The sequence below is a fragment of the Penicillium alfredii genome (genome assembly GCF_028826965.1).
Source record: "Penicillium alfredii strain IBT 34128 chromosome Unknown utg000011l_segment0_segment0, whole genome shotgun sequence".
NCBI lineage: Eukaryota > Fungi > Ascomycota > Eurotiomycetes > Eurotiales > Aspergillaceae > Penicillium > Penicillium alfredii.
Window position 1 is genome coordinate 1,498,066 of NW_026622708.1, and position 12,290 is coordinate 1,510,355.

At 54.8% G+C, this 12,290-nt stretch overlaps 6 protein-coding genes across 6 annotated transcripts; 2 read left to right on the top strand and 4 right to left on the bottom strand.

Moving 5' to 3' along the window:
• Positions 1-123: 123 nt before the first annotated feature.
• NUU61_008971 (uncharacterized protein) lies at positions 124-2,835 on the top strand (the record flags this gene model as incomplete). The annotated part of the gene is made up of 3 exons (XM_056659496.1): positions 124-246; positions 315-1,154; positions 1,204-2,835. The coding sequence occupies 3 exons, from the start codon at positions 124-126 to the stop codon at positions 2,833-2,835; spliced, it is 2,595 nt and encodes an 864-aa protein (XP_056507789.1).
• A 553-nt stretch (positions 2,836-3,388) lies between these two features.
• On the bottom strand, positions 3,389-5,513 carry NUU61_008972 (sugar porter family MFS transporter; the record flags this gene model as incomplete). The annotated part of the gene is made up of 8 exons (XM_056659497.1): positions 3,389-3,522; positions 3,622-3,695; positions 3,771-4,201; positions 4,299-4,306; positions 4,372-4,916; positions 4,983-5,207; positions 5,270-5,346; positions 5,418-5,513. 8 exons carry the CDS (start codon positions 5,511-5,513, stop codon positions 3,389-3,391), a joined length of 1,590 nt encoding a protein of 529 aa, XP_056507790.1.
• A 676-nt stretch (positions 5,514-6,189) lies between these two features.
• On the bottom strand, positions 6,190-7,305 carry NUU61_008973 (glycoside hydrolase family 154 protein; the record flags this gene model as incomplete). The annotated part of the gene is made up of 1 exon (XM_056659498.1): positions 6,190-7,305. One exon carries the CDS (start codon positions 7,303-7,305, stop codon positions 6,190-6,192), a length of 1,116 nt encoding a protein of 371 aa, XP_056507791.1.
• Positions 7,306-7,406: 101 nt separating this feature from the next.
• NUU61_008974 (DUF2264 domain-containing protein) lies at positions 7,407-8,302 on the bottom strand (the record flags this gene model as incomplete). Its single annotated transcript, XM_056659499.1, has 2 exons — positions 7,407-7,737; positions 7,821-8,302. 2 exons carry the CDS (start codon positions 8,300-8,302, stop codon positions 7,407-7,409), a joined length of 813 nt encoding a protein of 270 aa, XP_056507792.1.
• Positions 8,303-8,385: 83 nt separating this feature from the next.
• NUU61_008975 (putative lipoate--protein ligase) lies at positions 8,386-10,253 on the bottom strand (the record flags this gene model as incomplete). The annotated part of the gene is made up of 4 exons (XM_056659500.1): positions 8,386-8,603; positions 8,827-9,070; positions 9,128-9,226; positions 9,297-10,253. 4 exons carry the CDS (start codon positions 10,251-10,253, stop codon positions 8,386-8,388), a joined length of 1,518 nt encoding a protein of 505 aa, XP_056507793.1.
• Positions 10,254-10,543: 290 nt separating this feature from the next.
• On the top strand, positions 10,544-11,855 carry NUU61_008976 (bifunctional chorismate synthase/riboflavin reductase [NAD(P)H] ARO2; the record flags this gene model as incomplete). The annotated part of the gene is made up of 2 exons (XM_056659501.1): positions 10,544-10,970; positions 11,032-11,855. 2 exons carry the CDS (start codon positions 10,544-10,546, stop codon positions 11,853-11,855), a joined length of 1,251 nt encoding a protein of 416 aa, XP_056507794.1.
• Between the last annotated feature and the right edge of the window lie 435 nt (positions 11,856-12,290).

Below are 12,290 nucleotides of genomic sequence, written 5' to 3' on the forward strand. Positions count from 1 at the left end.
AGCGCGTCCGCACGTGGTCCGTGCCGCTCGGTGATTATTTTTCGTGTTGTCTTAACTCCTTCGCCCATTCTCCCTTGATTCACCTCTCCTCTTCTTCTCCAGCACCGATGCTCCTAGCAGGAGATGGCACCTCTCTTCTCTAATCGCCTGACCTGCTTTTATTGTGGGCGACGCTCCACTCAGTCTCTTCGTGGTGTTCGCAAGTTTCGCTGCGAACACTGCGAGGCCGACAATTATCTCGACGAGGTGCGCTTCCCCACTGTTTATCCCAGACCATCCCGATATATACTAACTGCTATCGCTCGATGGCATAGAATGGAGAAATCACAGATCCGCCTGCGACGGAGACTAATCCAACAGTCCATGGGCCTGATGCATCCAGCCCGCCCTTCGAGACGGCCGAGTTCACAGACTCTGGATTGTTTTGTTCCACATGTACTCGCAATCAGCACCTCTTTACAAGCTCGCTAGCCTCCTATTTTCCTTCACCAGACGACCCCATGTACGCCGTCTATGAACGGGATTATCCCGAGTTCCGCAGAGGTCTCGAGGACCGCTACCCACAAGTGTGCGACGTGTGCGAACCTCGAGTCAGACAACGCATTCGCCAAACTGGATATGAAGCCAAGGCAGACCATCTGCGCCGCATGATGGATCGCAGCCGCGCGAGCAAGGCTGCGAGGCGGGCCCGGAACCGGAATTGGAGGAGTGTACTCGTTCTCACGGGCGCTCTTGGCTATTGGAGCAGTGTTGTTGGCCAGTTAGCATGGGATGTGATGAGTGCTTTGACCGCTATTCAAATACCAGAGGGCTCCGACACATCTCCGGTGACGCCTCCGTCTTGGGTCTCTTGCGTGAGGCGGACAGTGGAGATGCGCCGCGTTCCGGGTCAATGCGCCTTTGACTTGGCCCCATCTGCAGGGTTGGCACTTGTCGCCGGTAGTCTTTCGCTCTGGTGGAATCCAAAATTGCGCATGAAGGTAGAAGGAATAGGTGGTCGATTTGCCGGTTTGGGAGAGTACTATAAAGTGCAACTGATCGCCTTGGTGGTGCGATGTGTGTTCTGGGCAGTTCTCAAGGACCCATCGGCCAGCGGTCTCGAGCCTACTTTGCCTCCAGCTTTGCATATGTTTATGATTATTTTTACTGTTTTGGTGAGTTTTGCTTCCCTCTTTTCCCCCCTGCCATGTGCTAATGTGACAGTCTGTTGGAATTTCTCGCCGTGTGGTCAAGTACGACACTCGTCCGCTGGTCGATTGGTCGGATCATACTTGGGAAAATGCTCCCCTTCGTAGTGCTGAATCGTCACCAGTATCAGCCGCTCGAAGTAAACCGACCGGCCTCAAGCCCAACCCGAACATGGAGCGAATCGGGCACCGGTTTCCAATCGAGAAGCTGGGCTCTCCTCGGCCTTCTCCCGAGCAAGCGCCTGCCATCCCTACGCCACCCCCGGAGACTGATGACATGGACTGGACACCTTCTACCCAGCAGGAGATTCGCCCGACTGTGAGCGTTTACCAGCGCAACCAGCCATCTGTGTTTGATGGCCCTTCTCCCTTCCACGGAGCTCTTCCGCCTGCTCCAAAACCTCCAGCATGGAATCTGCGCACGCAACCCTCGACCAAGCCCCTCGAGCAGGTTGTTGAACGCAATCCATTCCACCAAAATCCTTCTCAACCACCGAGCCAGTGGCAACATAAAGATACCACTTCGGAACCCGTTTTTAAACCGCCCAAGTTCTTTCCCATGAGTGATCATGACACTTCTACTGGACTGGAGACATTGTTTGACCGTGCCTTCACAATTCAAACGGATGATGCTCCTAGGAATAGGTGGGCTCAGCAAGAACCGAGTCACAGCTCTTATCCCAGACACGCGCATAACTTTCTCATCATCCAATATCTCCGTCTTGGGCTGCTGGTGGTTTCTATCAGTGCGTGGACTTTGTCTCAGAATCACCAGCTTTCAATCCCCGGCAATTACATCGAGATCGGTGCTCTAGGAAGTGCAAGCCTTCTCGCGGGGTTTGCGCTCTTGGAGGCTGCGAAACGGCCGCTGGCACAATGGAACGGCATGGAAATATTGGTGTATATCACGGAGCTCGGGGCGGCAGTTCATCTGGGAGCCCATCTGCCAATGGTCTCCTTTGAGCGAGAGTATTTTGATCGGTACGGTAAATTGCTCTTGATTTTCATGGTGGCACAAGAGGTTTTGGGTCTTGTGGCCTTCTATCGGGTTTCAACCGCCACCAGCGCGGATGGTCAGTCATCGGCGCGGCCTGCGTCACAGCATGCATCACCCCAGCCGCAACCACCACAGCTAGATGCTCTTGCCTTGTCTCCATCAGAGCCGGCCGATTCTCCATTTGTACCTCGATCTTTTGGTTCGCAATTGTCGGCCCCTCCGCTTTCCTTCTCGTCTACAGCAGGGACATCCAGCTTCTCTTCAGCGTTGCCTTCTGTGCCGCAAAACCCACAATACCGACTCTCTTCGTCTCAGTCCCTCAACTCTCTGTCTAGCCACCAAAACAGAAACCCGCACAGCTTTACCATGAAGTCTCTTAAGGAAAGCGAGCCTTCTTCAGATTACGAACAAGACTCGGACAGCGAGACCGTTGCCACTACTGCCACCACGCTCACTGATGCCACTACTCGCAATATTCGGTATGGGCGCAATCCCAATCTGGAACACAACCCTCCCTTCTCCCCGAGACGGAGTGAATTGGGCCCAGGAATCGGTGGTCTGAGCCTGGAGGATCGACCTGCGCCTCGCCACATGACTCGCAGCCAGACGCAGCAGGGACTCATGGGACGGCGATTCCCATCCCGCGCTTAACAGTTGCACCTTTCTTCGTCTTTCCCTTGTTTTCAGTGCTTTTGTCTTTGCTTTATTTCTCTTGTGGAGTTTCCCTCATTTGTTCTTGTTTACCCTTCCTGGTACTATATTGGCCTGTTGCTGCTAGATTTGGCCATGGAAGTGTTGCTTTTTTTTTATCTTTTTCATGGGGTGATCTGCGAGCATACCGATTCATAGCGCCGGCGATTTCCTTTCTATTTTTTTTTTCTGGTCGTGTATATAGGTCCAAGCTGCCTATCCGCCAGTTGCACATATGTCTCTGGGCTATTCTTTTTCTATCTTTTCCTCGACACGCATGAAATGACGATATGAGCAATATGAATATACAATTTTATCTTACAAGAGAAAAGAAAGAACCAAGCTATCCAATCTTGAACAGGGCTGAGGAGTGTTATCATTCTGGAAACAACCTCATGTCAAGCTAAACGTATAAGACGTCCTCTCATTGATACCAAAAACCAACCCAATCGTATTAGCTCGTCTTATAATTTCTCATAAAAGGCATAACCCCCGGGACTTCCTCTACTCAGGCCTATTGGCCCACTCTCTCTACATGGGCCTCAGTAGCCTTGTCTGCTCCCGACGTCGAGCCCCGCTCAGGGTCGTTCTTGTGGGCGAGAAGCTCTGTGACGCCGAAGAGCTCGTCCATTTTCTCTAGGGACAGGCCTGTGCGGAGATGATTGGTGATTAGCGAGCTTCCATGCAAGATATACTAATATACCACGCCATGAACTGTATGTCTCGGGCTGCAAGGTCCAGACTCACCTTTCGTCTCGGGAATGAAGAACCACACAAAGACACCCATGGAGAAACAGAAGCAGGCGAAGATAATGTATGTGCTTGAATTGACCCGAAACATTAGCAAGGGCACAGTGGTTGCAGTGCAACAGAAGAAACAACATAGACCAACTCACCCATAACCATTAGCCCCAACAGTAGCCAACATATTCGGCACGGCCCTCGCAACCACAAAATTAAACAACCACTGCGTAGCCGCCCCAAAAGCCACATTGAGCGAGCGCAGCCGCGCCGTCGGGATCTCAGAGACATAGATCCAGCAGACAGGACCCCAACCGAATTGGAAGAACCCCGCAAACAGGAAAATGCACACCAGCGCGACGTAGCCGGCGGGCATGACGGGGGCTCCCGATACGGGGGGTGCGATGCGGATGTATAGTCCGATGTAGAGCATGGCGAGACCCTGGGCGACGGAGGTCCAGAGGAGCGAGCGGCGGCGGCCGAGGGAGTCGGCGACGAAGATGAGGAAGACGCCGCAGCTGACCATTTTCACGATGCCGTAGACGCCGGTGGCGAAGAGGTTTGTTGCGTTGCCGTTGACGCCGAGCTAGATAATGGTATGGTTAGAGTTTGCTCTTTTGTTTTTCTTTCTTTCTTCCTCTGCTCGTTCATTCAAGAGGCCTAGAAGGAAATTTGTAGCTCACGTTCTTGACTGGAGATATTGTTAGCAAAGTTCTCATTCACTGAAATTCCCACAGAGGGAGAGGGTATGCGTACAGATCTGAGGCGCATAGTAGTTGATAGCATTAGTCCCCGTCATCTGCTGACAGACCATCAAAAACAAAGAAATAAGAGCGCGTTTCCGATTGCCAGGGATAAGCCACATCTCCTTCATAAGATCCCAGAAGCCCGAGCCGTCGATGAGCGCGCGCTCCTGCTCAAGTTGGGTGGCAATGCCTTGGAACTCGTCCTCGACATAGGGGTGGTCAGGCGGCAAGGAGCGTACCATGGACAGCGTGGCGCGGGCCTCTTCCCAGCGGTCCTGCTTGGCCAGCCAGCGCGGCGACTCGTTGCACAGTAACATGCCGCACAGCAGCAGCACGGCGGGCAGGCCCTGCATTGCCAGCGGGACCAGGTACATGGCAGGGCCTGTGATGTGCAGCAGTGAGCCGTAGTTGATCCAGAACGCGAGCATGATCCCCGTCGTGATGAAGAGCTGGTAGAGACCCGTTAGTCCGCCGCGGATTGCGCGCGGTGCGTTCTCGGCGACGTAGAGCGGGTTGATCATTGATGCTGCGCCGACGCCGAATCCGGTTATCAGACTATATCGGGCATGAGGTGTCAGAAAGAGAATTGTTCTATATGTGGTGGGGAAGTTGCAAGCTCACCGTCCAATGTACATGGCCTCTAGGTGGCCGCTGGCTGCTGTCTGCATGATAATCCCTATGATAGCTACCACAGCAGCCCCGAGCAGGGATTTCTTCCGACCCCATCGCTCGGCCACTGGGGATGCAAAAAGGGCTCCGAAGAAGCATCCCGCTTGGAGAGTGGAGACGATATTGGCGGACAGGTTGGCTTGGCCGACCTTGTCGAGGCCTTCTAGACCGTAAGTGCTGCAGGTTGACAAGTCGCGTCAGCATGGAGATCTGAACAGCAGAGAAACAGAGAGACTTACCGTTCGAATGGGGGCATCGTAAGGACCCCGCCAATAATGCCCGAGTCCATGCCAAATAACATGCCCCCGAAACATGCCTAGCAGCAAGACTGGACATAAGCACGGATATGGTTGGAGAGGGAATACATAGAAGGAAAAGAGAACCCACCGAGCAGGCCAGCATATACACTCTCCATCCGTAAATCTCCTTAGGATCCGTTCTCATCGCCTCATTGTGAACGATCTTCTGAAGGAACCACGACATAATGGCGCAAGAGGTGTACGTGCGACTGAGCGTTGACCAAAGAAACTGAACTAAAAAATGGCTAACCAAACCAGCGACAGCGGCCGTCAGATGCGGGGGACAAGGTGCTCAAAGACGACTCTAGGAGGACAGCCAGCGGCCATAAAATCTCAGAGCTAGGACGCCGTCGGCTATTGATATACAGAGTCCAAAGCAGAAAAGCAAGAGAGCAGACAGCAACCCTCTTTTGTAGTTGTCATCCGCACTCGTATTGCCTTGGCTGGGTGCTCGGCCTGTTAGAAGGAATTCAAAACACCAGACAAAGCGAGCAGTCAGGGAAGAAAACCTCCACGAATCCGAGCACGCAGAGGCAAAGCTCACATGGTTTCATGGCTGGAGCTGGGGGAATAGGGTTTGAGGATGGCATGCTCCCCCACGGGGATTGAGCCCCCCCTCCAGTGGAGTAGACGATCCCTGTGAGGGAGAGTCTGATGGGGTGGATGAGGTCTGTGTGTTGAAGGGGAATTTAGCCGGCGAAAAAGAGGAGATGTTGCGGGGAATCAACTTAGGGCTAAGCCGGATGAAGCATAGAGACTCTGGGCATGACAGACACAATACAGACGATGCTCAAGGGCAAGGAGAAAAGAAGGGAGACAGTGTGAGACGGCACACAAAGAGCATCACAGAGAATTCAAATTCAATTCTGCATTCGCTTCGCCAGCCACCCTGGAATGGTCGGCTTCTGCTCCCACACGCTGCGCCAGTCCCTCTGCCGGTTTTGGTCGGGCAGGGCACAAACTGCCGAGACGAACCAACACTCTTGTCCAGGTACCACGTTCATTGCCAGAGACGGCAGCAGTGTACGACCATGGAGAAGGTTCGAGTTCGGATCTGCGAACACAATCCGCCCTGTCCGCGCAATGCCCGACTGCAACTCAGCAATGCCTACCGCTCCTACCGAGGACACGACCAGTGCAGAGCGCATGTCATGCACCGTCCCCTCAGACGAGTCCACATGATTACTCAATGGTCCCAAGATGCGGCCGTTGTCGCTACGACACCCGTAAATAGCAAAGGCGCCCTCGGATGTCTGAAGGGCTCTACCGGTGCGCACGCGGTGTGCGCGCAAGTGCCAGTTCCCGTTTTCCTGTGCTGGTGGAATCAATATAGTCTCGACCTCGACATCCGGCCAAGGATTCCAGCTTGAAACCAACGTAGGTAGACCGTCAGGATCTGGCTGCTCGAATCGGGCATCCAGCGCCAATCGCCGCGTCTGCCAGATCTCGCCCCCGTCTTCCGATAATGCCAACATGCTATCGGGGGCATGCTGCTCCAGTTGATATGACCCCGTGGGTACAGAATATCCAAAGGCAGAGCTGTATGCGAACTTGCCGTACTTGGCTTGCGTCGCCTTCACTGGGTAGTGACACGCCTGTCCAGATGACAGCAGGAACGAATGCCCGCCACACCGGACGGCAATGTGCTTGGGGTATTTGAGAGCTACAACTTCAGGTAAGTCATCGCTCGGATAGGGCTCTTCTGGGGCCGCCCAGAAGGGATGCGTCTCTGGCAGCGCCAGGGGGACGAATGAGAGACAACACCAATATGGCGATCCAGGGGAATTGTAGTTCTCTGTCAGGGACATATTGGCGTACGAGTACCCCAGGTTAAGAGTGCCATCACTGTTAAATATATCCGCCTGAGTAGCCCACCACCGAAAGTGGCGAAGGAGAATTCCCTTCACCACGCCCCAGGTCAATGGGGCCGGCAATTCCACGTCTGCAAAGCCCAATGCGCCCCAGAACGCAACCATGGCAAAGCGATAGGTCATAGACCGGCCGAATGGAATAGCGCTACCTGTTCAATAGAAATCCCAAGGGTCAGCACAAGATTGTCTATATGTCGGATCCTATATCACAGATTGCAGCGGGAGAGTAGCGGCGTACCATCAGGAGCAAAGTAGTGCACAAAGTCCTTGGCGAATTCTCTAGCCCGGTGCCGATACCGCTCAGCACGCTCAGGATCAAAGTCGCCCGCCAGCTTTGAGTAAAGAAGCTGCAAGAATTGGATGGCAAAGGACCCGGAATAGTAATCCATCTGGTGATGGCTCTTTGGACCGTCGTTACTCCAGCCGCCTCCCACATGGAATGATGCCAAATGATCCATATCGGCTTCAATGCGAGACAAAGAATACGGAGCACCGTTCCTTCGGAGTCCCAGGTTTGCAAACACACGGAACCATAGCCTGCATATACCATGTCAGTGTTATTGTAAATCTCTAGATAGCCAAGACCCTATAACAGCGACGAAACCATCACAATAGCATACCAATTCGTATTGGGCATCTCTCGCGCATTGATACTAGCCAACCAAGCCGCCACATTCTCCTGTTGCTTGGGTGTCAACGGATCCCAGAACACATGCGGCGCCACAGCGAGAGTGTATCCGATGGGACACATCTCCACCATCCGCTGATCGAGATCTTCAATATCGCCCCAGAACTCAGGGCTCTCTGGGTCAGTCCCGTTGATGATGCCCTCGCGCCAGCGCACAGCGTCGACGTAGTCATATCCACCGGCAAGCAGCGACGCAAGGCCCCAGAGTGGGCGGGCAAAGCCCTCGATCTGGGCGCCACCTTCGTCGAACCGGGTCGTCGACGACCCTATCTTGACACGGCTGCTGCCGGGCGTGAAGTGCGGAACTAGGGGATCAAGGAGGGCGCGGCAGGCATCTTGGAGGTCGGACCGAGTGCGGAAGAGCGAGGTGCTGAAGGTGTGGGAGCGTGTTTGGCCATTGGCTTGGACGGACATGATCGATTTGAGTATTTAGTGTTGGATTATAGGGTGTCTGCCGATAATGTATCCTGGTTATATAGAACTCTTCCTCGGCTCCTTCACCGATAACAGACGCACGAGAATGAACGGACCATTTCCAAGACATCGGTCTTCGCAGCGAAGACCCCTGCAGCTTCGGCCATCGTGAAATACGGCGTCTCATGGGATTTCCTGCCGGGTTCAAGGCACTGCGTGGGGGCAGCCTTGCATTTACCCGGTGACGATGTGGGGAGATCGCGCTCAGGACGCCAGAAGTGCTGGGCGAACAGCGAGCTCTCTGTAGCGCACCGAAGAGATGTGATAAGTGGGAAATTTGCTTCCACCAATCGATGGGAATAGCCAGCGCTTGCTGGTACACAAGGAGCTGAGTTAAAGGATGGAGCTGGATGTCATAGAATGTGATCATTTGGATGGGTATGTAACAAGCTCGCCAGATCTTACACGACTATAACACTACTATACATCGGCACCAATGCCATGGTGCAGCATCAATTAATCACCACCCAAGAGACCCCCCAGGTACTGCGCGAATTCGTGAAGGAGGGCATCATCAACACCCTCCGTCGCGCCGAGACCCTGCCGCAGCAGCTCTGTCCACCGTGCCAGAGTGAATTCATGCAATTTCTGCCCGTTCAGGGCTTGGTGCATACGGCTGGCTTGCTCAGAGGCAGTGGACGGGTCCGAGGAGACGGAGATGTGGCTCTCAATAATGGCGCCGTGTTTGAGGCGGAGGAATGCGCGGGTCTGATACAGATCTTAGTACTGGAGAAACCATCGGAGCGGTCACAACTCGAAACTTACCGAAGAAGGGAGAGAAATAGGTAGCGGTGGGCGTTCACGAGGACCCTCGTCAATCGGGTATGTTGAGAAGGTGAACTGTGGAGTTTGCGTGTACTTCCACTCAAGCGACTGTGACCGAACAGGTTAATCGTTTAATCCAATACCTTGATTGCCTTTTTAAAACACTCACCCTTAACTCGGTAATCCCCTTGCTAATGTCCTCCTGCTCGCTCTGCGCCTCCCCTACCGTGCCCGCAACCCAGCTGTCCCCAGCAAAGATCTCCGGCTCATTGGCATGGGCCCGTTGTGCCCGTAGCACGGCATCAGGGTGAACCGCATACAATCGAGCGAATTCCTCGACCACGCTGCCCATAACACCCTGCATCGAGAAAAACGAGTCGGCAAGCGCAGCAGAAACATTCGCCACTGGCGACCGGACGCTTTCCACACCCTTGGCCTGGATATACCCACGCGCCGGGGACCGCAGGAACCGGCCGAGATCGCGGATATTGGGCGAATCCAGGAGACAAGTGCCGTGGTGGAGAGCGCGGTGCCGCGTGAGTTTGAATGCAGACCCAGAGATTTTGCGCGGGACATGCTCCATAGCGTCACTTGACGATGCCTCTGTCTGCGACATCACAATATCGTGTCGTTCGTTGACGCTTGTGCTGGTTGCGCCGACCCGATGCAGCGCGCGGACCACCATCTCCGCGTGCTTGTTGCGCGTGAACGACGTGCGCGGTGAAATAACACTGTAATTGAGATTCCCTTCATCGTGGAAGACGGCGCCGCCGCCAGACCGCCGCCGAACATAGAGCGCTGCTTCGCCCTCTCGGGCTGCGCGAGTCCGGTCATTGTGCAGGGCACGGAGATCCGTCTCGAGCCATGGGTTCTGATTGCGACCGATCACGACGCAAGGTCTGTTGATGTAGAGGAACAGAATGCTCGAGTCCGCCGGAGCATTTTCAAGTAGGAAGTGTTCAATCGAAAGGTTCACGTAAGGGTCGGTGGAGACCGATTGGTAAATCTGGTGTCTAGAGGACGGGCGGCGGGCGAGCTCAGGGAACCGGTGCAGAGCATATGATGAATTGAGTCGAATCCCATTCTTCAAGCCAGGCAAGGGCGACAACCATCGCCAGGGCAGCATTGCAGCGGCGCGCAGGACGAGGGACGATCAGCGCCGAACCGCCGGCCGATGGTCGGTGGCGCTAGTCCCAGATAGGAAGCCGTGGATGAGTCGATTTTCTGCAGCGGGAAACGCATTTTTGTGATTTTTGTGTGACCAACTCCCGGTGTTGTGCTACTTTGCATTTTCCCTTGGCCTCGGGGTCTTCCATTGCTTACCCCTCTGTTTCTTCTGTATTCCCAAGGTTTCCTGCTTGGTGAGAATCGTTCAACATGTCGACGTGGGGTGAACATTTCCGAGTCACCACGTAAATGGCCCCCAGTCCCCTCTTTGAGAGGACTCCTCAAGCAAATTCACTGACACTTTCATGTTCTAGCTATGGCGAGTCCCACTGCCGTTCTGTCGGCTGCATCGTCGACGGCTGCCCGCCGGGCATGCAACTCACCGAGGACGACATCCAGCCGCAGATGACTCGCCGCCGGCCGGGCCAGAGTGCCTTGACGACCCCGCGGAACGAGAAGGACCGGGTAGAGATTCAGTCAGGCACGGAGTTTGGGGTGACCCTGGGCACACCCATTGGAATGATTGTGCGCAACGAGGACCAGAGGCCCAAGGACTACGGCGGCAGCACGATGGACCTGTTCCCCCGCCCTAGTCATGCCGATTTCACCTACCTCGAGAAGTACGGCGTGAAGGCCAGTAGCGGTGGTGGCCGCAGCAGTGCCCGGGAGACCATTGGTAAGTGTTTTCGATGGTGAAACGTTGAAGATTTCGGATGGCTTATACTTTTTTGCTGTAGGTCGTGTCGCGGCCGGAGCCATCGCCGAGAAGTACCTCCAACTGTCGCATAAAGTCGAGATCGTGGCGTTCGTCTCGTCAGTGGGCAACGAGCACCTCTTCCCCCCGACAGCGGAGCACCCATCCGCATCAACCAACCCCGAGTTCCTGAAACTAGTCGAGACAATCGACCGGCCGACAGTGGACTCGTTCGCACCGATCCGGTGCCCGAACGACGAAGCCGGCGCGCGCATGACCAAGCTCGTCGAGAAATTCCGCGACAACCACGACAGCATCGGCGGCACCGTGACCTGCGTGATCCGCAACGTGCCCGTGGGGCTGGGCGAGCCGTGCTTCGACAAGCTGGAAGCGAAGCTGGGCCATGCGATGCTCAGCATCCCCGCAACAAAGGGGTTCGAGATCGGGTCCGGGTTCGGCGGCTGCGAGGTGCCGGGCTCGATCCACAACGACCCGTTCGTCGCTTCCGCCGACGGCGCGGGCCTGACCACCAAGACCAACAACTCCGGCGGCATTCAGGGCGGCATCTCCAACGGCGCGTCCATCTACTTCCGTGTCGCCTTCAAGCCGCCCGCTACTATCGGCCAGGCCCAGACGACTGCTTCGTATGGGTTCGAGGAGGGTGTTCTCGAGGCCAAGGGCCGCCATGATCCCTGCGTCGTGCCCCGCGCTGTCCCCATCGTCGAGACGATGTCTGCCCTCGTCGTCATGGATGCCCTTATGGCTCAGTATGCCCGTGAGAGCGCGAAGAACCGGCTGCCCCCGTTACCCAACACTATCTTGCCCACTAAGCCGACCACTTCCCCCAACGGTGCCCCTGCGTCGTAAATGTTGTTTCGGGGAGGTTATCCCTGGAGGTATAACGTTGATTTGCCGTATATTGGTCGTTATGTAGTTATGGAGCCACGAAAAACAAAGAAACTTTATAGATGTCATGTATGTCACTGCAATTCTTGCCTCCCTTCTCGGTGTTTATATCCTCAATGTTACCTATGGAAATTGCCAATACGAAGGTCTTCGATCCGATGTGCACGAGAAGTGTTTCAATTACCAATATCCGAACAACCTAGCTGTGCCGTAAGACCAGTAGATAGTGTACATGTACTTGAAGACATACACTACTGACAGACAGTTTATTCAAACATCGAATCCACTTTGTACGAGCACTCAACCACCCGTCATCTAAACCAGCGCCATCCCCTTCACTCCATGGAATAGAGAAACAGACCTGCCAAGCGATATCTCGTCCTATCCACCTCGGTA